Below are 23,654 nucleotides of genomic sequence, written 5' to 3'. Positions count from 1 at the left end.
AAAAATGAGAAAAGGGGATCATTAAAACACTGGAGACATTAAGAACTCCCATAGGGTGGTGGTCAAATGTGGAGGAAGTGCATCTCACCTGAGTTTGCTGCAGCTCTTTTCAGCTCTATGAAAGAAGAAACAAGGGGAATGAGCTATCACTGGAAATATTAGGGCAACAAGAGATAAGTTGATACGGAAGTTATAAGAACATGGGAAACTTACTCAGTTCACTCCGGAGTTTCTCTAAAGAATGAAAACAATTTGGCAGATCAGAAGGAGGGCCTCTATGTAGAGGCCCTCCCATAATGCTACAGTCCCATCCCAACCACGGGCAGATAGATACTCAATAGCCATACCCTGGAACTTCCCCAGAAGAATTTGCAAGAGCAATAGATCCCAGCTGTGGACCATGGGAGTATCCCCAGAGATACTGCAGAGGATCAGCAAATTCCTATGTGAGCCAAACCTTATCTGCAGGCTAAATAAATAACACATCTCACACCTACAGGTAATGACAACATAAATGTATGTAGATGTTGTAGGAAATATTACTTCATTTAAGACTATCACTGAGTATTGGACTTTGTGATCATGTATATTTTCTCAATATAATAATGCATAGATATGTCACATGTCTACAGATTTATTTTTATTTTTATTTTTATTTTTATTTTGAGACAGAGTTTCGCTCTCGTTGCTCAGACTGGAATGCAATGGTGCAATCTCGGCTCACTGCAACCTCTGCCTCCCGAGTTCAAGTGATTCTCCTGCCCCAGCCTCCCAAGTAGCTGGGATTACAGGCGTGCACCACCACATTCAGCCAATTTTGTATTTTTAATAGAGACAGGGTTTCACCATGTTGTCAGGCTGGTCTCTAACTCCTGACCTCAAGTGATCCACCTGCCTTGGCCTCCCAAAGTGTTGGGATTACAGGCGTGAGCCACTGCACCTGGCCAGATTTTTTTTTTAATGCTAAAAAGAGGTCCTCACACATGAAATGATGGAGAAGTACTGCTCCACCATATTCAGTTTAATGAGGATCCCGTCCTCTTGGACCCCATCTAAGGAAATTTCATGCCTGGGTGATAAAAGGGACTTCCAGATGGCTTCACCTATGGGAGGTGCATCTATCTCTTCTTGGTGAAACATTTTTCAATTTAAAGACTAAATAGGCCGGGCGCGGTGGCTCAAGCCTGTAATCCCAGCACTTTGGGAGGCCGAGACGGGCGGATCACGAGGTCAGGAGATCGAGACCATCCTGGCGAACATGGTGAAACCCCGTCTCTACTAAAAAATACAAAAAACTAGCCGGGCGAGTGGCGGGCGCCTGTAGTCCCAGCTACTCGGGAGGCTGAGGCAGGAGAATGGCGTAAACCCAGGAGGCGGAGCTTGCAGTGAGCTGAGATCCGGCCACTGCACTCCAGCCTGGGTGACAGAGCGAGACTCCGTCTCAAAAAAAAAAAAAAAAAAAAAAAAGACTAAATAACAGTTGTGTAGGAAAGAGGAGCAGAGAATACTTGAGAAAAGAGACCTTGGAGAGCCAAGAAAGCCCCAGTCCCCATGGCTTGAATTACCCTTACCCCCTCCCTTCTGCCCCAGGAAGTGAAACTGAGATGCTCATCCTAAAGCAAAGGTGTCAGCAGAAGGAGCTTGTGCCATGGATGAGGAGCAGAACTTACTGAGAGCTTTATGGAGTTTTCCTAAAAACCAGAAAGAGAGAGAGGAGTGAGTGATCAGATCCTGCCTCTTTTTCCTCGGGCTGTGGAAGCCTCATCACTCCACCCCAGAAGATTAAAATGATGGTGACTCTTCTATGTCCCTAGTCCCAGCTCCGTGTCCCAGAGTTCAGACCCAGAAATCTGATGGTGCTCGTGACACTCCCCCAGTGACCCAGCCTGCCCGGGACTTTGGTTCCTCCTTCCCCTTCCCCTCCTTTTCATCTGTCTGGTTTCATTTCTGCTGTCTGCATGAGTGTTTCTATATGTTTGTAACTGGTACATGAGTGTATGCACTGCTGTCCTTTTATAGCCCACCGTTTCTGGTATCTAAATGTAAAACTGGCCAAAGGCCTAGCATGAACTTGTTAATATGGCTTTATTATTCTCTACAGTAACTCCCCTGAGGTTATAAATTTCACAAATTGGAAGTCCCAGAGGATTTGGGGATATATGTATATGAGACATATGTTTCCGGGGAGTACTTGCGGCTTCTCTGGAGGGCCACATGGCCCACATTTCCCCCTACCCTGCTGGACAATTGAAGTTATACATCCTGAGTCCACCACCAGTTCCCGTGCTAAGGGCCCGGCATGTATTAGGCATTAGGCATTAGGCATTGGAGAAATGCAGCCGAATATGACACGGCTCCTAAGTAGCTTATGGTTTATTGTTACTATCTCCACTACTAACAGCTTCCACTTACTGTCTTCTGTGCTTATACTGAAGTAGGCACTCAATCCTCAACAATGTGAGGTGCCTAGAATTATTATTGCCATTTTATAGGGGGGTGGTCTGAGGCTCAAAGGGACACAAAATTTGACCAAGGTCTTTCAACTAGTAAGTGACCAAGGAGGTGGGATTCAATCTAAGTCTGTCTGACTTCTGAGTCGGAGGCCCTCGCCCTCACCCCACATTGTTCCCTCCCTGCTTGAGCAGAACAGCCAGTGTCTGCCAGATACACGCCACACTTGTACCGGGTTGGAGGAGATGTAAGGAGGGAAGAGAGGAGATGCTGAAATAATTGAATCTGGAGTCATCTGAGCCAGTGACTTATCTTCCCAGATAGACTTCAACAAGGTGTCCAACTTTGACCCTCAGTGGCCCACAGTAAATGTCCAATTAATGAAGACAAAATGGCAATAAGGAAAAGGAGTTCCAGGCACTGTGACACAGTTCTTTTTTTTTTTTTTTTTTTTTTTTTAAGGTTGCCTGTTTTAACACTGAAAACAATCAGGTAAGGGGAAGTTATCTGCATTTTGATGATGAGGAAACCAAAACCCAGAGCAGTAAAGTGACTTATTCAAGGCCAGTAAGTGGCAGACCAATGATCTGAGGTGTCACTGACCCCAGAGCCTGCGACCCTTCCTTTGTATCATACCACCTCTGTCTATGCAAAGGTTGTGTGGATTCTTGAAATCCCCATACATCCCATATGACCACATTAACATACTTTTCAATAATAAGTAGACTTCTTTTTAAAATGATTGGCGGAAAGGCTAATGAAGGGAGTTTATGGTAATCTAGGCCTATGAATTTTGACCCGGACACCTCCTCACCCACTGCCACCAGCTCCACAGCCCCTTGACATTGCAAACTAAATTCCAGTAATATCAATGGAGGGTATATGTGTGCGTGTGTGTATAGTATTATAGTAATAGAGTTATAATAATGACTGTCAACATTTACATAGAAAATAAAGAATGTGTTTTTTGTTCCCTACCCCTTACTCTTTATATATCGTTACCTTTTTCTTTAGCATGCTCTGAAAGAAGATTGTCTAGAGGAAGAAAGGAAAAGATAATGAGATTTTTTGCCACTGCCTTGAGGGTCCCTGGTTCCTGTTGCTTTTACCTGCCCTTGGACGTGTCCACCTCTATCTTCACCTCCACCTCCCTGATCTGGTCTCTAATCAACTCTCATCTGCACAACAGAAATGGCAGCCCAAATTGTCTCCCACATCCTGTCTTACTCCCACTGGTCTCTACTAAACACTGCAGCCAGAGAGAATTGTTCAGTTTTTTTTTTTTTTTTTTTTGAGATGGAGTCTCGCTCTGTCGCCCAGGCTGGAGTGCAGTGGCACCATCTCGGCTCACTGCAAGCTCTGCCTCCCAGGTTCACCATTCTCCTGCCTCAGCCTCCCAAGTAGCTGGGACTACAGGTGTCCGCCCCATGCCCGGCTAATTTTTTTGTATTTTTAGTAGAGACAAGGTTTCACCATGTTAGCCAGGATGGTCTCAATCTCCTGACCTCGTGATCTGCCCGTCTCGGCCTCCCAAAGTGCTGGTATTACAGGCATGAGCCACTGTGCCCAGCCAGTTAAAAAAAAAACCCAGAGTCTTCCTCTGCGGCCCAGGCTGGAATGCAGTGGCACGATCTCAACTCACTGCAACCTCCATCTCTGGGGTTCAAGCAATTCTCCTGTCTCAGTCTCCTGAGTAGCTGGGATTACAGGCATGTACCACCATGCTCCCCTAATTTTTGTATTTTTAATAGAGACAGGTTTCCCTGTGTTAGTCAGGCTGGGCCTGAACTCCTGACCACAGTCAATCCATGCTCTTCAGCCTCCCAAAGTGCTGAGATTACAGGCATGAGCCACCACACCCAGCCAAGTTTTTCAAAGCACAATTCCATCTGATATCCCCATTCGTTGCTTTACCACTGCTCTTCTGAGAATGACTAAAATCCTGAATGTGGCCCACCAGGCCTCAGGAGGCCCAGCCCCACCTAGCTCCCCAGCCTCACCCCTGCCACTTTTCCCCTCGCTTCTGTACCTCCTCAGCTCCCCAGTGAGTGCTGCTTTCCCCGACCATGCTTCTCTCTGAAGCTGTTCTTTCTGCGGTGGATGGTTTTCCACTCCCTCTTCACTCATGACTTCTAGTCATTCAGGACAAACTTCACACCCTCAACCCTCAAGCTTGGTTAGCTCGTTCTGGTCATAGCCTTCACAGAACCAGGAGCTTTCTTGTGTAGCATTTGTACACATTATTTGTGTAACTATTTAATTCATCTCATCTCCCTGACTACACTGAAAGCTCCAGGAGGGCAAAAACTCTGTCTGCTTTTACTCACTATTTTATCCCCAGAATCTAGTATTGTCCAGGGCATTTAGCAGATAATTATCAAGTATTTCTTGAACAAATAAAAGCTTCCCCCATGTTCAACCTACTCAACTCCCACAGAATAAGATCAAGCAATGAGCTCACAGGCAAAATTCATTAAACATACAGGAAGGCAAGCTATTACAAGTAAGAGGCAGTAAACACTGGAAGCAATGGATTTAGACATTGCCACCATCACCAAGGATAGCAGATAATGGAATTTTCAGGAACAGAATCCAAGTTAGTGAGTATGGGGGTACAGAAATTAACAACAAAATAAACATTTCCCCTGCCCCCCAGCCAAGAACACTTACCCACCTCCGTCACATGTTCATAGAGAAGTTTCTCTAAAAGGGAGAGAGAAATGTCAGCTCAGCTTAGGAAGGCCTTTTTCTAACAGGCACAAGTGTCCCAAGATGCACCAAGCTGCCTGAGTAGGACTGACTCCTTGTCACTACAGGTAAGCCGGCATTTGAAAGGATTACAGAGTCTTCAAACCATCAGATAAGGGGAGGAGTGTTGGATTATGTGACTGTGACTTTCAAAGTCCCTTGCAGCCCTGAGAGCCTGTGAAATGTGACCATTTTTTATGAGAGTCTTATCCAATGGATATAATTGGATTTCTTTATTAAAAGGCTGTAATTAATTTCTTAATCAGAAGGCTGGCATAGTCGGTTATTTTCTAATTTTTCAAAAGATGCGAATTTACAGCTCTGCCCAGGGGCCTTTCTGCAGTTTATCGAACTCCCTTTGCAATGTGTGTCCCCAGGGCACAGCTCTACCAGCTTTCTCCCAGCCAGCTTGCAGGGTCCCCAACCTATGGACAAGTGTCATGTCTACATCTACTTCCGTCTGGCCCTTTCCCAGAGCAGTCACAGTCCCACTTCCCACCAGCCTGAGCTCCCTTACCACTTAATTACCTTTTGATCTTCTTTGCTTCCAGATAAGGCAAAGGCACGCAATGATGAGAAGTACCAGGACAGGCAGGATCACAGCCAGAGCCACTGCTGAGGGGGAGAGACTTCCCACAGATGGGGCTGAAACAGAAACCACCAACGACTGACATCAGGGAGATGTCCAAGAGTTTCTGGCACGCCTCAGATGGCAGGCGGCTCTGGCACATCCCAACTGTCTCCATCACCTCTAGGGAGAGACCTCCAGCCAAGAGGCTCTTTGCTTCTCTTGATAACTCAAGCCCTGGATGACATTAAAGATAACTGAGGCTGGTAATGGTGGCTTACACCTGTAATACCAGCACTTTGGGAGGCAGAGGCAGGAGGATCATCTGAGATCAGGAGTTCAAGACTAGCTGGCCAACGTGGGGAAACTCCGTGTCTACTAAAAATACAAAAATTAGCCAGGTGTGGGGGCCAGGTGTGGTGGCTCATGCCTGTAATCCCAGCACTTTGGCAGGCCAAGGCAGGCAGATCACAAGGTCATGAGATCGAGACCATCCTGGCTAACACAGTGAAACCCCGTCTCTACTAAAAATACAAAAAATTAGCCAGGCATGGTGGCGGGCACCTGTAGTCCCAGCTACTCGGAAGGCTGAGGCAGGAGAATGGCGTGAATCCGGGAGGCGGAGCTTGCAGTGAGCCGAGATGATGCCACTGTACTCCAGCCTGGGTGACAGAGCAAGACTCTGTCTCAAAAAAAGAAAAAATTAGCCAGGTGTGGTGGCGGGCGCCTAGCTACTCAGGAGAATCCCTTGAACCCGGGAGGCAGAGGTTGCAGTGAGCCAAGGTCACGCCATTGCACTCCAGCCTGGGTGACGAGTGAAATTCCGTCTCAAGAAAAAAAAAAGATAACTGAGATGTTCCTCTCTCGGGAATGGTTTCGATGGTCCTGCCTCAAGATGATGACTTAAACAAACTTCTTGACCACAATCTCATCCTGCCCTATAATTCCATGGAAAAATAAGCCAGGGACTTTAGAAGACTGAAGGCATTCTCCTCACTACGCACCTGCAGTCTTCCCAGGAGCACCTGCCTGTTTACGCTTGTCAATACCCACTCTGCGCCAGAAGAGCAGGCGGCAACCTCTTTGCTTGCCCTGAGCACTGTGACAGGGGCAAAGCAATTTCTACCATGCTACAGCAGTAGGCCTGAAGCCTAGGCAGGAGAGAAAGGGGAAAAGTAAGAGGAAATAGAGGAGAAGAAATGAGCAGAAGTGGGCTATGGGTAGAAGTGGTTAAGAGCCTAAGCCGGGGGTGTGTCCTTGCTCAATGCTGTGTGACCTGAAGCAGGAGACTGAGCCCCTCCAAGCCCAGTGTCCCTCATCTGTAAAAGGTGTGCATGACAGGACTCCTTATCTCTGAAGTTTGGAGAGATTTAAAGAGGTCAGTCATATAAAGCACTCAGCCTCCTAAGTAGCTGGGATTACACACACATGCCACCATGCCCTATTTTTTTGGTAGAGACAGGGTTTTGCCATGTTGGCCAGGCTGGTCTCCAGTTTGTTTCAAGGATCATTGAAAGGTTCAGGCCAGGTGTGGTGAGTCACACCTGTAATCCTAGCACTTTGGGAGGCTGAAGCAGGAGGATGGCTACAGCTCAGGAGTTTGAGACCAGCCTGGGCAACATAGTGAGACCTCATCTTTATTATAAAGAAAAAAGAAAAAATAAATAAAAGGTTTGAACCCTTTGATCCATTAATTCTACTTCCAGAAGCACATTCTAAAAAAAAAAAAATCAAAATCACTTTCCAAAATATGCTCAAAGATGTTCATTGCACTCTTAATTATAATATGAGGAAAATTTGGAAAGCATCTAGATGCCCCAAAACAGGGCTTTGATTAATTTTATTATTCTATAGCCACATGGTAAAATACTATGCAGCCCTTAAAATCATATTACTTAGGGACATGGGCAAAAAAAAACAAATGCTCATGACATCGTAAGTGGAAAAAAATCCTGGGCACAAGAATACACATGCATAAACATATACATGCTCAGAGATACATATACACAATAAAGTCTTGCAAGAAAGATACAAAAATGTTAGCAGCCGTCCTCTCTAATTTAAGCTATTATAGGCCATTTTTCAGTTTCCTTTAAATATTTTGGATTTTTTTCCAATTTTCTACAATATACATGCTTTATTCCTAGAATATAAAAAACTGAAAATTCCTCAAAGAGTTCCTACTAGGGTAGGAGTTTCCTCTGGAACCACCAGCACCTTCAAACCTGTTTCTGCCCCAGCTTTTACTTGCTATGACCACGGCTGTGGTCTTCTCTTGGCCAAAGGCCATTTTGCGGATGGTTCAGGACACATTCCCCGGTGTGCTGTCCCTGACTCTGCTAGACACTGCTGTTTGGAAGAGCCCAGCTTTTCCAGAGAGTGGGCCTCTGACAGGGATGGAAGTACCCTGCCTTGAGGTTCTCTCCACTTGGCCCAGGGCTCTGGGAACCATCCCACCTATCTACACATCAGCAGGGCCTCCGCCAGGGTGTGGTCCCAGCCAGAGCCCTCTTCCCCCATAACCCCCTGTGATGAACAGGGGCAGCTGTTAATGAAACTTGAATGTCTGTCCTCTCTCCACCCTCTCCCCACACTCCTCTCAGTAGGATAAGCCAGTCTCTAGCTTTATTCTCATACATTTAAAAATTCACCCATAGCAATAACTGTATCACATGATTCAGATGCCTTTGGGCATCTCAGTCCCCTTTTAAAAATTACTTTTCAGCCGGGCATGGTGGCTCATGCCTGTAATCCCAGCATTTTGAGAGGTCGAGGCGGGTGGATCACCTGAGGTTGGGAGTTTGAGACCAGCCTCACCAACATGGAGAAACCCCGTCTCCACTAAAAATACAAAAATTAGCCAGTCGTGGTGGCGCATGCCTGTAATCCCAGCTACTCAGGAGGCTGAGGCAGGAGAATCGCTTGAACCTGGGAGGCGGAGGTTGTGGTGAGTCGAGATTGCACTCCAGCCTGGGCAACGAGAGCGAAACTCCGTCTCCAAAAAAAAAAAAAAAGAAAAAAGAAAAATTAGCCGGCCGTGCTGGCAGGCACTGGTAATCCCAGCTAACTCAGAAGGCTAAGGCAGGAGAATCACTTGAACCCAGGAAGCGAAGTTGCAGTGAGCCAAGATTGTGCCAATGCACTCCAGCCTGGGCAAAAAGAGCGAAACTCCATCTCAAAAAAAAAAAAATTACTTTTCACCCCAAAGGACTCCAACTTTGGAAAGTCTGTCTACCAACTACTGAGTGTTTTAAAGTAATTGATTCATCCTCACTTCATAGTGTGCAACTTCAAATTAGGACCAAAAGATAATCAGCATGTGACCATGTGAAGCCAGTGTCATTCAAGCAAATGCAAAGACACGTTTTGGGTTGGGTTGAGTTGGGTTTGGGTTGGTAGACTGATTTTTTAAAATATTAGGTAGACTGATTTTTGGTGGACTGATTTTCAGTAGGCTATTTTTTAAAAAAATATTGACGCTAGTTTGAGAACACTCTCAGCTGGGTGCAGTGGCTTATACCTGTAATGTCAACACTTTGGGAGGCCAAGCGGGGAGGATTGCTGGATTGGAAAGCAGTCTAGGAAACATAGGGAGACCCTGTCTCTACTAAAAGTAAAAAAAAATTTAGCCAGGCATAGTAGTACACCTGTAGTCCCAGCTACTTGGGAGGCTGAGATGGCAGGATTACTTGAGCCCAGGTGGTCGAGGCTACAGTGACCTATGATTGCACCACTGCACTCCAGCCTGGGCAACAGAGCAAGGCCCTGTCTCAAAACAAACAAACAGAAAAAAAAAAAAGAGACAGACAGAGAGAAACACTGTCTTTCCCTTCCTAACCCTTTACATTCTCAGGAACCCCAGGAGAGGACCCATTAAGTAAATCCTTGTCACAGCAGGGGATCTGTCCCTTGAAGACATTTCCTTACAGCCATGTAATGAGTTCCTTGATAGTGGAGCATACAAAGATGACCCAGGGAGGAAAAGCTATTATCTGATCCTCCAAGCCCTATTTAACCAGGACCTGCATTGTACAGTGTTTTCCAAAGTCTGAGTTCCTTCCTTATCAGAAATGCCTGGGCCAGCTTCACCGCTTCAGCTGAGATCAATGGACATGGCTGGGTAAGGCTGAGCCGTCCTGGCAAGTAAAAACTACATTGCAAATGAAAAAAAAGTCTAGACATGGAGAGACAAAGTAGGTCCCGATTGGGCTTGTCCAACTGCCACAAATGACCCTAGGCACCTCAAACCCATTCTAACCTGCAACCTGCAGGATCACGGTGTCCTCTTTACTCAGATTTCCAACCTGGATCATACATCGGTAAGACCCTTGGTCCTCAAGGCGCACGTCAAGGATCTGCAGAGTGACACTTCCCTCTTGGGCGTCTCTCACCAGCACCGTCCTCCCCTTATATTCCGGCATCACATCTTCATCCTGGTCCTTCCCATCCCGGAACATGTGAACAACCTGGGAGCGCTGCGGGAATGGGGACCGCAGCCACCTCACCTCCTTGGGCACTGTCCCAGGCCAGAGGGAGAGAGGACAGAGCAGCTCGGCTGTGCCCCCTAGTAAGGCCACGTGGAACTTGCTGGCATCCCCTGCGCGGCCTGGACAAAGAAAGAGACAAGGCCAACTGGGAGGGAGGGCAGGAGAAAGCTTGGGAAAGGATGAGGAAGCGGGTATCCCGGGGACGACAGCTGGAAAGGATTGCCAGGGCTGGGGGAACAGAACCCCAAAAGACGTAATGTTTCCAACCAAGCTTCTTTATTCTGGGGATGCCAACGTCACATGTACCAGGCAGGGAAAGAGGATCAGAAACTCCTACCTGACACATGCACAGACAGCCGGAGGAAGAGGAGAGGAATGAGGCAGCCAGAGAGCCAGGAGCCGGCAGAACTCGCCATCTCCATCCGAACTAGGACAGACAGAGGGAGACAGCACAGGCGGGCTGATGGGCTTGGCGTGACAGAGGGTATAACCCAGGAGCCGAGGCCGAGACGGTATTGCTGGTGCTCTGGGATCACAAAGGCAGGGGCTCCAGTCCCAGCACTGCTACTTACCTTCTTGTGATATTGTGACCGAACTTCTCTGAGACTGTGTTTCTTCATCTCCAAAATGGGTATAAGAACTGTGCCTCCTTGTGAGATTATGGTGAGGGTTGAAAGAGGTGAATGCTCATACCGAGGCTGGCGTGTTAAGTCTCTAAATGCCGTGAGTGAGGATGACGGTGCAGATGAGATGCATGAGGATCCAGAACTTATACCCAGAACTAACTAAAGAAACACCAGTTATGGCCTCTTTTTACAGTTAGTGTCCAAGGCCAGGCTTGGGAAGTGCCTGTTTCAAGCCAATCTTTGCCCAAGATGCAGCCTGGAGGTTTCCCTGGACAGCCTTTTCAAGTTTGACTCTTGACAAATAACAGATCAAGGCAGTGAGGCCCCTCCATGTCATCCTGAAGGCACTAATCGTACAGATTCAGGGTCTGGCACTAGAAAGACCTGGGTTCAAATCTTAGCTCTGCCTATTACTAGCTCTGTGTCCCTAGGAAGGTTGCATAACATCTCTGGGCCTCGGGTTCTTAATCTATAAAGGGGAACTGTCCTCACAGATGAGTGTGAGGGTTCAAAGAGATACTGCCTGCCAAGCACTGGCCACAAATGCCTGGCAGAACAAGTGCTCATAAGTGTGTAGTTGTTGTTATTACTACTAAGTGAGGAAAATTATCCCTAGCAGGTTCAGATGACTGCGTGCATGAACCACAGGGAGACCCTAAAGGATTTCCTCCTGTGAAGCTCTTTCCCCACCTATTTGCTACTGCCTGAAATTGCTTTAGCAAGAAACAGAATCTCTCATGCCACAAGTGAGGATAAAGTTTAAAATGTAAATGCTCTAGGAAAAGGCAACTCATCTCTTAAATTCTCTCCAAGGTTCAAATCCTTTCCAAAGAGGAGGCTTTTGTATAAGTCAGCAGGCCCAGTCCCTGAAGGTCATGGAAAAGGTCATGACACACAGAGGACGTGTCAAAGGGAGACTGGGAAACTGAAGATGAAGCTAGTATTGAACACATTCTCATTTTGAAAACCCAATTCTGTTTTCTGACGGCAAAAAGCACACTGGTTTAGGGTTGTTCTTGTCTTTCTTTAAATCATATTTTATACAACATACCCCTCTAATCAAATGACAACATAGTACTAGGCCATAGTGAGGTTAGGATCACATTAGGACACATTTTTTTGTGACTGTCCCACCCACTTTCCTATTGGTTACTAGCCACTCAAAAACTGGACAAGAGAAGTGGAGTAAATGAGAACAGCTCTCTATTTTATCAAGTATGGTTGAAGGTGGAAGTAGGGCCCAGGATTCCCTGGAGTTATTCCCAAAACCCCTCAACTTTCTAGTGACTCTGAAGCACACCCTGCCTGGGTAGACATGCCCGGAGTGACACAGAGCTCCAAGCTAACCCAAGGCTGCCTGAAATCGAATAGGAGGAGACCTCTATGGACCCATATTCTAAGATTCAGACAATCTATGAAGTGGTTAAGAGGGTAAGCTCTAGGCTGGGCATGGTAGCTCATGCCTATAACCCTGCACTTTTGGGAGGCCAAGGCAGGAGGATCACTTGAGCTCAGGAGTTACAGGCTAGCCTGGGCAACATAGTAAGACTCTATCTCTACAAAAAATGGAAGAAAATTAGCTTGGCATGGTGGCACGCACTTGTAGTCCTAGCTACTCAGGAGGTTGAAGTGGGAGAATTACTTGAGCCTGGGAGGTTGAGGCTGCAGTAAGCTGTGATTGTACCACTGCACTCCAACCTGGGTGACAGAGCAAGACCTTGTCTCAAAAAAATAAATAAATAAATAAATAAAAAGAATGAGCTCTAGAGTCAGCCTGGGTTCAATTCCTGGCTCCGCCATTTCCTAGCTGGTGGCCTTAGACAGGTTAATTTACTTCTCCAAACCTCCTCTTGCTCGCACATGAAATGGAGTTAATAATAGTACCTACCTCATAGATAGGGTTATAGTAGGGATCAAAGAAAACACATGTAAAATGATTTGCACCAGATGCTGGAAATAAAAACCAAATGAAGTCCTTCTGTTAGATTGTCACTCTATGTAAGACGTGCTACCAGGTCCTTTATTTCATATTTTCTTACACAGATGTAAGAACCATCTGGTCACCATACTGACCTCTAGGATTTATTCTTCTAATCTAGTTTGCCAGGATGGCCCCTTCCTCCATCTCTTCTAACACGTAATATATCAATATTATGGTAGTCAACATAGTATTAATGGCTGTGAATTAACACTAAATCATAAATATGTTTCCAAATGATGATATTGCTTTAAATCAATAAGAGTTCTTATTTATTGCATTTGTTGGTTCTCTCTATATATTGTCTTCAGTACTGACAACATCTCAGAAAAGTAGGTATTATTCTCTTTTACACTTAGAACAGGAAAGGCAATCATACACACTTCAGGGTACCGTGCAAGTGAATTGCCAGGATCCTTTCTGGAAGCAGATAGAATGTAAAACATTAACAGATGCATGAATAACATTCATTCATAATGAATAAACAGATGAATGAATGCATGCCTGCATAGCCCTGTATCATGAGTTACAAAATGAGCAAATGACCACCTCACTTTACAGAGTGATTATCATGGAACCCCTTTACAAAGACATTTTCCCCAACAAATATAAAATACGATTTCACTTCCTAAAGTTCAATGTACATGCCACAGTTTGGGGCTTTTTCTGTCTTACTTATTGTAGGAAAATCTGGAAATGATCCAAAACAAGGACAAAAATTTCAAATCATCTGTAATTCCTCCACCCAAAGATAATGTTTCTACAAATATTATTTCTATGCATGTACATAACATGTTGTAAAAAAAAAACAAACAAACAAACAAAAAAAAACCATGACTGGGCACAATGGCTTACGCCTATAATCCCAGCACTTTGAGAGGCAGCGGCGGGAAGATTGCTTGAGCCCAGGAGTTTGAGACCAGCCTGGGCAACATGGCAAACCCCTATTGCTACAAACAATACAAAAAGAAATCAGCTGGCTATGGTGGTGTGTGCCTGTGGTCCCAGCTACTTGGGAGGCTGAGGTAGGAGGATCACCTGAGCGCAGGAGGTTGAGGCTGCAGTAAGCCATGATCGCACCCTTGCACTCCAGTCTGGACGAGAGAGCAAGACCCTGTCTTAAATAAATAAATAAATACTTATACACTGTTTTGATACCTGATATTTTCACCAATTTCACATAATGCAACATTATGTGCATTTCCCAAAGCAATCAAATCTTCTTTCCATGACTTTAGGATTCCATCATGGACACAGAATTTTAGAAATTAGGATATAAGATGTAAAAGCTTTAAAATAATTCTATATTGTGGATATTTAGGTTGTTTTCCAATACATGGCTATTATAAACATTGCTATAAGTGGCAGTGGATTGAGGGCTAGAATCAGAGGGCTTAGTCCTAGTCTTGGCTTGGTCCCTTACTGCTCTGTGACTTTGTAACTTTTTTTTTTTTTTTTGAGACGGAGTTTCGCTCTGCCGCCAGGCTGAAGTGCAGTGGCACGATCTCAGATCACTGCAACCTCCGCCTCCCAGGTTCAAGCAATTCTCCTGCTTCAGCCTCCCGAGTACCTGGGACTACAGGCGTGCGCCACCACGCCCAGCTAATTTTTGTATTTTTAGTAGAGATTGGGTTTCACCATGTTGGCCAGGATGATCTGAAACTCCTGACCTCATGATGTGCCCACCTCGCCCTTCCAAAGTGCTGGGATTACAGACCTGAGCCACCGTGCCCGGCTGTGACTTTGTAACTTTAAGCAAGTCACTTAGATTCTTAGGCCTTGAGTTTCCCATCTTTAAAATGGGAAGACTTTTCATCTGCACTGACAAATTGCCCTCCAGAAAGTCATATCAATTTACCAAAGTATCATATGAAATTTCTTGTTTTCCCACAACCTTACCATCACTGGATATTATCATTTAAAAAAAAATTTGCAAATTTGATGAGTAACAAAATGCCATCTCTTTTTTTTTTTAATTTGATGGTGTTTCATCTCAATTTGTATTTCTTTGATTACTCACCTGTTATTTGGACTTTGTCAATTACCTGTCTATGTAATTTGTTCTTTTTTCTATTAGGACATTTATCTCTTAATGGCTTGCAAAATTCTTCATATACTAACCATTTTTTTCCACTACACATGTTGGAAACATTTTCCCCTAGGCAGTTATTTACATTTGAAGTTTGAAACAGTTTAATTTTTAAAACTTCTAAATCAGAAAAAAGATTGTAACAGATGTTCTCTTGACAATCCCAAGCAGTTTAATATGACCCTGCAAATCTGCAAATGATCAGTCTAAAAGCATACAGTACAGGGTCCAGCAAATAGTAAGAGCTAAATAAATGTTGGCTGTAGTTTAATAATGATGACAATACTACTTAAATAGAGTCCTTCAACAAAACCCGTCCAGCTCTCGTCACTTGTCTCCTTCTGTGTTTCTTTAGTGATAGCTAACAGCTGCCCCATTTCACCCTTGAAAATGTTCTTGTGTGTAGGGAGAAAAGGGGATTATTTCTCTACTGAACCTGAGGATCCTGAGAAAGTTAAAGGACTAAAAAGCATGAAGAGAGAGGGGAGAACTCACCACCTTCTGGATCAGGGATGTTTGTTCCTCTCACAGGCAAAGCTGGAGTTTGCAAGCTGAGAACTCTCCTTCCCCATGCAGCAAGACCAGGGAGCAGGCAGGTGCATCAGGAAGGCCTAGGGATGTGGGCCAGGAAAAGTTCATATTTTATGAAATATGAGAGGCCAGGGCTCTCTCTGCCCCCACAGAACTCCCTTCTAGCTGTCTCTGTAAACCAGCAAGCCACACCCTGTCTGTCTGCCTCTGATAAAAGAACAGAGCAAAGAGGAGGCTCCCAGAAGTGAGGGAACCACTGAGTATGACTGACTGGGTATAAGGGACTTTTGCCCCTCCGCTCCCTTTTCCTCCAATGCTGCCAATAGTAATTCCCTTTGATGCATTTTGATCCTATCACATTCTTTCTGAAAACCTTCCCCTTTACTTTTCAAATCAGAGTAAATTGGAAGATTGGTTTCAAAGACATCCACCAATTAGCCACCTTCTTTAACTCACTGTCTTTATCTCCAGCTACACCCTGACATGTGCCTTCTGACAAGCAAGCTTGCTGTTTTTCAACATGTGATAAACGCTTCCCGCCTGTCTTGCTTTCATAATATCCTTAACTATATATTCATAATCTCCATAATTATATCACTAACAATACCTTATACATTTTTATGTCATGTGAACTTTATAAAGATGGAGCCCAGGCCGGGCGCGGTGGCTCACGCCTGTAATCCTAGCACTTTGGGAGGCCGAGGCGGGCGGATCACGAGGTCAGGAGATCGAGACCATCCTGGCTAACACGGTGAAACCCCGTCTCTACTAAAAATGCAAACAATTAGCCGGGCGAGGCGGCGGGCGCCTGTAGTCCCAGCTACTCGGGAGGCTGAGGCAGGAGAATGGCCTGAACCCGGGAGGCGGAGCTTGCAGTGAGCCGAGATCGCGCCACTGCACTCCAGCCTGGGCGACTAAGCGAGACTCTGTCTCAAAAAAAATAAAAAATAAAAAATAAAAAATAAAGATGGAGCCTATTGTACATAATTCCCAATGATTCCCTTTTTATTCAACATTAGCTTTTGGGTCTAGCAGACATCTGTGGTGGCCCACAACACCTCGGAGATATAAACAACAGTGAGAGGAGTCAAGACAAAATGCTCCAGCCTTGCACCTTCAGCTCTGAGCTGTATTCCATGTGATTCCTCCGAGTGTTCCCAATGGGATTGAGCACAGTGGTTCAGAGTGGTAAGTAGTTCCCTACTGCACCTTTTATTGACTTTTCTTCCTTTTTTGCTCACTCCCATTTCTGTTTCCTGAATACACTCTTGAACTGAAGGACTTGTCTCACACCTCACACTCTGTTCTGGGGGTGTACAAATTAAGACACTGAAATTAATCCAGGTTGTTTCACCTGGATAGTCATTCACTGCTATACAGTAGACCATTATATAAATCTACCAACAGTTTCTCTTGTCCCTTAATGATAAAAATGTGGGTTGTTTCCAGGCTTTTGCTTTTATAAACAGTACTGCCCTGCACATTCTTGATAGATATTTCCTGCTCATATGTGCAAGAATTTCTCTAGAGCACCAGTTCTTAATGTGTGGTCCACGAACCCTGGAAGTCCCTGAGGCCCTATCAGCCAGGTTAAAACTACATTCATCATAATAAAGATGTTATTTGCCTTCTTCATGGTGTTGACATCTTCAAGGACACTGCAAAAGCAATAGTGGGTAAAACAGCTAGCACAAATCAGCAAGTGGCACCAAACTGTAGTAGAAGTTACACATTTTATTAAACCTCAACTCTTATATACACATTTTTTAAAATACTTTGTGTGACAAAATGGGAAGGATGCGTAAACAGTTACGCTGCATATCAAAGTATGATGACTTTCTCGAGGAAAAAACCTTAAGTGATTGTGAGCTGAAGTAATCACTTGACTCATGGAGCACCATTCTTACCTGAAAGTACAGCTGAAAGACAAAGTATCATTATTCAGCCTTGGGTATTTGGCAGGCATTTTCTCCAGATGAGTCAAGTGCACCTGTCACTTCAAGAAAAGCAATTGACAGTGTTTGTTGTCAATGAGAAAATTCAATCTTTTGAGCAAAAATTAGAATTTTGGAAAATTTTTATGTGCTGTTATGGGCTTGATACCCTCACGATAGCAAAAGACTTTTCTGATGAGATTGGTATTGATATTAAGAAATGTGATTTTTTGGCCGGGCGCAGTGGCTCACGCCTGTAATCCCAGCACTTTGGGAGGCTGAGGCGCGGATCATGAGGTCAGGAGATTGAGACCATCCTGGCTAATACAGTGAAACCTCGTCTCTACTAAAAATACAAAAAATTAGCCGGGCATGATGGCATATGTCTGTAGTCCCAGCTACTCGGGAGGCTGAGGCAGGAGAATGGCGTGAAACTGGGAGGCAGAGCTTGCAGTGAGCCGAGATTGTGCCACTGCACTCCAGCCTGGGTGACAGAGCGAGACTCTGTCTCAAAATAAATAAATAAATGTGATTTTTTGATGTTGCATAATGAAATGTGTCAACATTTAGAAGATCTGCATAACTCAGCGACCCAGCAATTTCCAAATGATCAATGGGTGTGTTGACAAAACCCTGAATGGGTAAAACATTCATTCAAAATGCAAGAAAAAACTGTGAGTGTTGCTGTAATAGAGTATAAAAAGGTCATTGCTATGGTTTCAGATTTCATGTCATAACTAAGCTTTAAAAAACTTCCACTTGCTGAGTTTTGGTGTCTTATCAAAGAATATCCACGATTATCTGAAAAAGCTATTGAAATGCTCCTCTTCCAATTGCGTACACTTCAACCACAAAACATACTGCAGCAGATTGAAAGATATAGCTGGCTTGAGAATACAGCTGTCTTCTATTAAGCCAGACATCTAAAATATTTATAGACATTAAAAAGAATAAAATCCCATCATTCAAAGTGACATGGATGGAACTAGAAAACATTACATTAAGTGAAATAAGCCAGGCACAAAAAGTTAAACACCACACATTCTCACTCATAGTTAGATGTTACAAAAAAAAAAAAAGAAAAACTTAATCTCATAGAAGTGAAAAGCAGAATAGAGGTTACTAGAGGCTGGAGAGGGAAGGGGAGGATAGGGAGAGATTTCTTCAATAACACAAAATTACAGCTAGGTAGGAGGAACAACTTCTAGTGTTTTGTAGCACTGTAGGATGACCATAGTTAGCAATAATATATTATGTAGTTTCAAATAAAGAAGAAAGGATATTGAATGTCCCCAAAACACAGAAATGATAAATGTTTGAGATGATGAATACGATAATGACCCTGATCTGATCTACACATTGTATATATCAAAATATTACTCTGTACCCCATAAATATGTACCATATGTGTCAATTAAAAATTAATTAGGGCAGGGCATGGTGGCTCATGCCTGTAATCCCAGCAGTTTGGGAGGCTGAGCTAGGCGGGTCACCTGAGGTCAGGAATTCAAGACCATCCTGGCCAACATTGCGAAACCCCGTCTCTACTAAAAATACAAAAATTACCCAGGCATGGTGGCACACGCTTATAATCCCAGCTGCTCAGGAGGCTGAGGCACAAGAATTGCTTGAACCTGGGAGGTGGAGGTTGCAGTGAGTCGAGATCACACCACCACACTCCAGCCTGGGCAATAGAGTGAGACTCCGTCTTAAAAAAAAAAAAATTAATTAATTGGTTAATTTTTTAAAAACGATTTATATAAAGCAGTGCTACTCTTCTCAGTAATATTTTTCTATCAAAAAAGTTGCTTTGCATAAATACATGTTTTGTTGATTGTAATTTGTGTATTATTTTTATTTTTAAAAGAAGTAGTAATTATATTTAATTTTTCTCAGTTTTCACTTTTTTTTTTAGAGCTAGGGTCTAGCTCTGTTGCCCAGGCTGGAGTGCAAAGGCATAATCATAGCTTACTGCAGCCTTGAACTCCTAGGCTTAAGTGATCCTCTTGCCTCAGTCTCCCTAGTAGCTAGGACTACAGGTGCATGCCACCAAGCCCAGCTATTTTTAAAAATGTTTTTGTAGAGATGAGGTCTCACGGTGTTGCCCAGGCTGGTCTCAAACTCCTGGCCTAAAGTAATCCTCGCACCTTGGCCTCCCGAAATGCTGGATAACATGCGTGAGCCACCACACCTAGTCATGTTTTAATTTTTAACATGGAAAATTTCAAAAAATATAACTCATAAACTGAAGCTCTCTGAGGTCCTCAATAATTTTGCGTTGCTGAGAATATATACCCAGAAGTGGTATTGCCAGGTTATAGATGATACTAAATTGTTTTCCAAAGTAATTGTACCAATTTATAACTTGTCATAATTAATATTTTTACTGCTTTCTCGAGAAGCATTTTATCAGTCTAAATCACATCATAAAATGGGTTTCTTATCTGAAATGTGGTTTTTAGACTTCTAACTCTATGAGTGAGAAAAATAGCTGCAGACATAGATAAAGATATGACTCTTAACCATAATCTCAGAATCTAGTAATAATCACTATAATTTTTTTGGTCTGTATGCTTCCTGACTTAAAGAGGGAGACAGAGCTCTGGATTTCCAGTTAAATAAACATGGCTCATTGAACACAAATGCTTATCTCTGTTACCTCCCAAAATGAACTAAAATGACAATCTTGGAGTGCAAAAGGAAAAGCCTATAAGGACAAACTGTGCAATAGAGATGTCAATACATGTTTTTAATGAAGGAAAGCAGAGGGCTGACTAGTAACAGATCTAGGAAAAACTGAATTCTAACCCAGGTGCCTGCAGAGCGAGGCAGGATTGGGGGAAACATCAGGTAAAGGGTTCCTGACATCAACCCTTGACATCAGCAAGAAGAAAGCTGATTCTCAACTGCGAACCTTCCAGGCTTGAGATGGGAGGGACCAGGGCCTGGCTGTACCTTATGGGGTTGTTGTAAGGATTCAATTAGCTAAAACATGCAAAATACTTAAACATGCAAAATACTTAAAATAGGGGCTGATACTCAATGGTATCTGTTATTGTCTGAGTTTTCCTCCAACTTGAAAGCCAGAGATCAAAATAAACAACAGAGACAATCTAGGAAACAGAAGAAAACAGCAGAAAATTACAACTGGAATCCTCAGAAATATGAAATAAGAGAAGATCCTGAATCCACAACATAAGAGCAAGAGGCTACCCAAAAGGAAAGTCAGGGATCAAAGAAAAACTCTTTGAAATTAACATTTTTATAGCAGAAATGAAAAAATTCAATAGAAGAACCAGGAAATACAGCTCAGGAAAATCTCTTGTAAAGCAGAATAAACAAAATAAACAAAACCAGGAAATGGAACATGAAGAAAAATTTAAAAACAGGGAAACTGACTGGGTGTGGCAGCTCATGCCTATAATCCAAGCACTTTGGGAGGCTGAGAGACAGGAGGATCACTTGAAACCAGGAGTTCAAGACCAGCCTGACCAACATAGGGAGACCCTGTCTCTATTTGTTAAAAAAAAAAAAAGAAAGAAAAAGAAAAAGAGAAACTGATCACAGAGAAAGTTTCCCAGAATTGAAGACTATGTTTCCTGATTGAAAGGGGCCACTGAGTGCTTAGCATAATGAATGAAAAATACTTACAGGATGGTTTATTATGAACGTTCAGAACATCAAGGATAAAGGAGAAAAATATACTAAAAGCTTCCAAAAACAAATTAACAAACAAAATATACGGGAAGTAACAGAAGTCAGAATAAATTAGTCTCAAGAGTAGCCACATGAGAAGCTAGATGACAATGAATCAATGCCGTTAAACTTCTGAGGGAAAATAATTTCCAACATGGAAATCTGTCACTCAAGGACGAAAGAAAATAAAGTCATTTTTAGACAAGCAAGGACTCAAAAATTCACCTTCGATGAACCCCTTCTGGGGAGTTAGTGGAGAATGTACTCCTCCAAAATGAGAGAATAAACCAAGAACGGAAAAACATAAGCTCCAGTGAACAGGGCATTTGGCACAGAAGAAACAAGAAGAGAATCCCCAGAATGTGGTTAGGTTCCTAATCCCAGGATGAGAGCTGTGAAGCAAGGCCAAGCAGAGGAGTTTGGAGCAGAGAATGAGTCTAAGGAGGGATGTTGCCAAGAAAAAAATAAAAAAGACACTGGTAAATGACCTGGTTCATGTGACCAGACCAAGAGATATTTTATAGCTCTAATGGAGAGTTTGTGAAAGAGTTAACAATAGATGCATAGACAGCTGGGTATAGTGCCTCACATCTGTAGTGCCAGCTACCCAGGGGCTGAAGCGGGAGGATCCCTTGAGCCCATCTCTAAAAATAAAAAATAAACAATGGATGCATAGATCATTAAGCAAATAAAAAATAGACAATTTTTGACTCTAGGAAAAATGTTAGTCAATGAAGTGAATATAATCTTAGTATGGTATATACTTCAACTGTAAAAATATTCTAGTTATATTACTATAAACACTTGCTAGTCATTCAACAAACCAAGAAATTCTGCAGACTGGCCAAGAGTCCACTGGTAGACACAAAAGAGACAGACAAAGCATAAACTCATGGAAAGAACAGAGAGGGGACTTTGATAGGTAGTGTTGGGAACAGGCCCCCCAAAATCTGGCCATAAACTGGCCCCAAAACTGGCCATAAACAAATCTCTGCAGCAGTGTAACATGTTCATAAGGGCCCTAACACCCACGCTGGAAGGTTGTGGGTTTACGGGAATGAGGGCAAGCAACACCTGGCCAGCCCAGGGCAGAAAACCCCTTAAAGGCATTCTTAAGCCACAAACAATAGCATGAGCGATCTGTGCCTTAAGGGCATGTTCCTGCTGCAGTTAACTAGCTCAACCTATTCCTTTAATTCAGCCCATCCCTCCATTTCCCTTAAGGGATACTTTTAGTTAATTTAATATCTACAGAAACAATGCTAATGACTGGTTTGCTGTTAATAAATATGTGGGTAAATCTCTGTTGGGGCTGTCAGCTCTGAAGGCTGTGAGACCCCTGATTTCCCACTTCACACCTCTATATTTCTGTGTGTGTGCCCTTAATTCGTCTAGCACTGCTGGGTTAGGGTCTCCCCGACTGAGCTGGTCTTGGCAAGTGGCATCCATTCATAGGGGCTCGAATCCAGGTCAAAGGGTCGCTGGAGCACCAGTTGGAATGGAAAACTAGCTGGAGGACACCCGAGTACTCTTAAAGCAATCCCCATGGTGAGTAAGAAGGGGAGCTCGGAAGCGTGAGGGTAACAATGCGACAGGTATGGGGTCTGGTTCCTTTCACCTTGGAACTTTTTCACACTGATAATGAGGAGGAACAAGAGTATAGCAAAGTAACAGAAGAGGTTACAGAGCATGTTTATTTGCCAGCTAAAGCTAAAGCAGCAAAGGAAGGAGAGGTTCATCCCTACCCTTCTGCACCCCCCTCTTTATTATTTTGAAGAAAATGACCCTCCAGATCTTTCTTTTCCGGAGGACACTGGGCAAAAAGTAGTTGCCCCAGTGACTATTTGAGCAGTGCCTTGAGCGACGGTTCTTAGTTCTATTCAGGCAGGAGTTCCGCAAGCTAGACTAGACGGTGATTTAGAGGCTTGGCAGTTCCCTGTTAGAATACACCCCACAGATCAACTGGGAAATATTATAGCTACATTTTAGCCTTTTCCTTTTAAATTACTCAAAGAATTAAAACAAGCAGTAAGTCAGTATGGATCAGGTTCTCCTTTTGTAATGGGACTGTTAAAGAATGTTACTGTTTCCAGTCAGATGATTCCTACTGACTGGGATGGTCTTACTTGAGCTTGTCTAACTCCTGCTCAGTTCTTACAATTTAAAACTTGGTGGGCAGATGAAGCTTCCATTCAGGCTGCTCGCAATATCCAGACCCAATCTCAAATTAATGTAACTGCAGACCAACTTTTGGGGGTTGGCGGCTAGGCTGGTTTAGATGCATAACTGGTCATGCAGGATGATGCCATAGAACAGTTTAGAGGAGTGTGCGTTAGAGCTTGCGAAAAAATCACTTCAGGTGGGGAACCATACCCTTCCTTTAGTGCTATAAAACAGGGACCTAGAGAACCATAGGTTGATTTTATAGCTCGGTTACAGGAGTCTCTTAACAAGATGATTGCAGATTCGGCTGCTCAGGATACAGTGCTGCAGTTATTAGCTTTTGACAATGCTAATCCCGTTTGCCAGGCTGCTCTGCGACCTAT

General features: G+C 43.7%; 1 protein-coding gene across 2 annotated transcripts in view; it reads right to left on the bottom strand.

The window, feature by feature from the left end:
* ERMAP (erythroblast membrane associated protein (Scianna blood group)) overlaps positions 1 to 23,654 on the bottom strand; it is a 35,055-nt gene that overhangs the window by 4,744 nt on the left and 6,657 nt on the right. Inside the window, exons 2-10 of one of the 2 annotated variants that reach the window (XM_025380980.1) lie at positions 15,443 to 15,558; positions 10,592 to 10,681; positions 10,026 to 10,373; positions 5,728 to 5,844; positions 5,122 to 5,154; positions 3,454 to 3,486; positions 1,671 to 1,691; positions 214 to 234; positions 89 to 115 (exon numbers count right to left, since the gene is read on the bottom strand). In XM_025380980.1, the coding sequence (XP_025236765.1) occupies positions 89 to 115; positions 214 to 234; positions 1,671 to 1,691; positions 3,454 to 3,486; positions 5,122 to 5,154; positions 5,728 to 5,844; positions 10,026 to 10,373; positions 10,592 to 10,676 (685 nt within the window). In that variant the 5' untranslated portion in view covers positions 10,677 to 10,681; positions 15,443 to 15,558. The remainder of the gene's footprint in view (positions 1 to 88; positions 116 to 213; positions 235 to 1,670; positions 1,692 to 3,453; positions 3,487 to 5,121; positions 5,155 to 5,727; positions 5,845 to 10,025; positions 10,374 to 10,591; positions 10,682 to 15,442; positions 15,559 to 23,654) is intronic. The other variant, XM_025380988.1, reaches the window with a different exon arrangement.

The sequence above is a fragment of the Theropithecus gelada genome, chromosome 1 (assembly GCF_003255815.1).
Source record: "Theropithecus gelada isolate Dixy chromosome 1, Tgel_1.0, whole genome shotgun sequence".
NCBI classification, from domain to species: Eukaryota; Metazoa; Chordata; class Mammalia; order Primates; family Cercopithecidae; genus Theropithecus; species Theropithecus gelada.
Note: the sequence above shows the minus strand (reverse complement) of the source record. Positions and strands in the feature narration are given on the sequence as shown.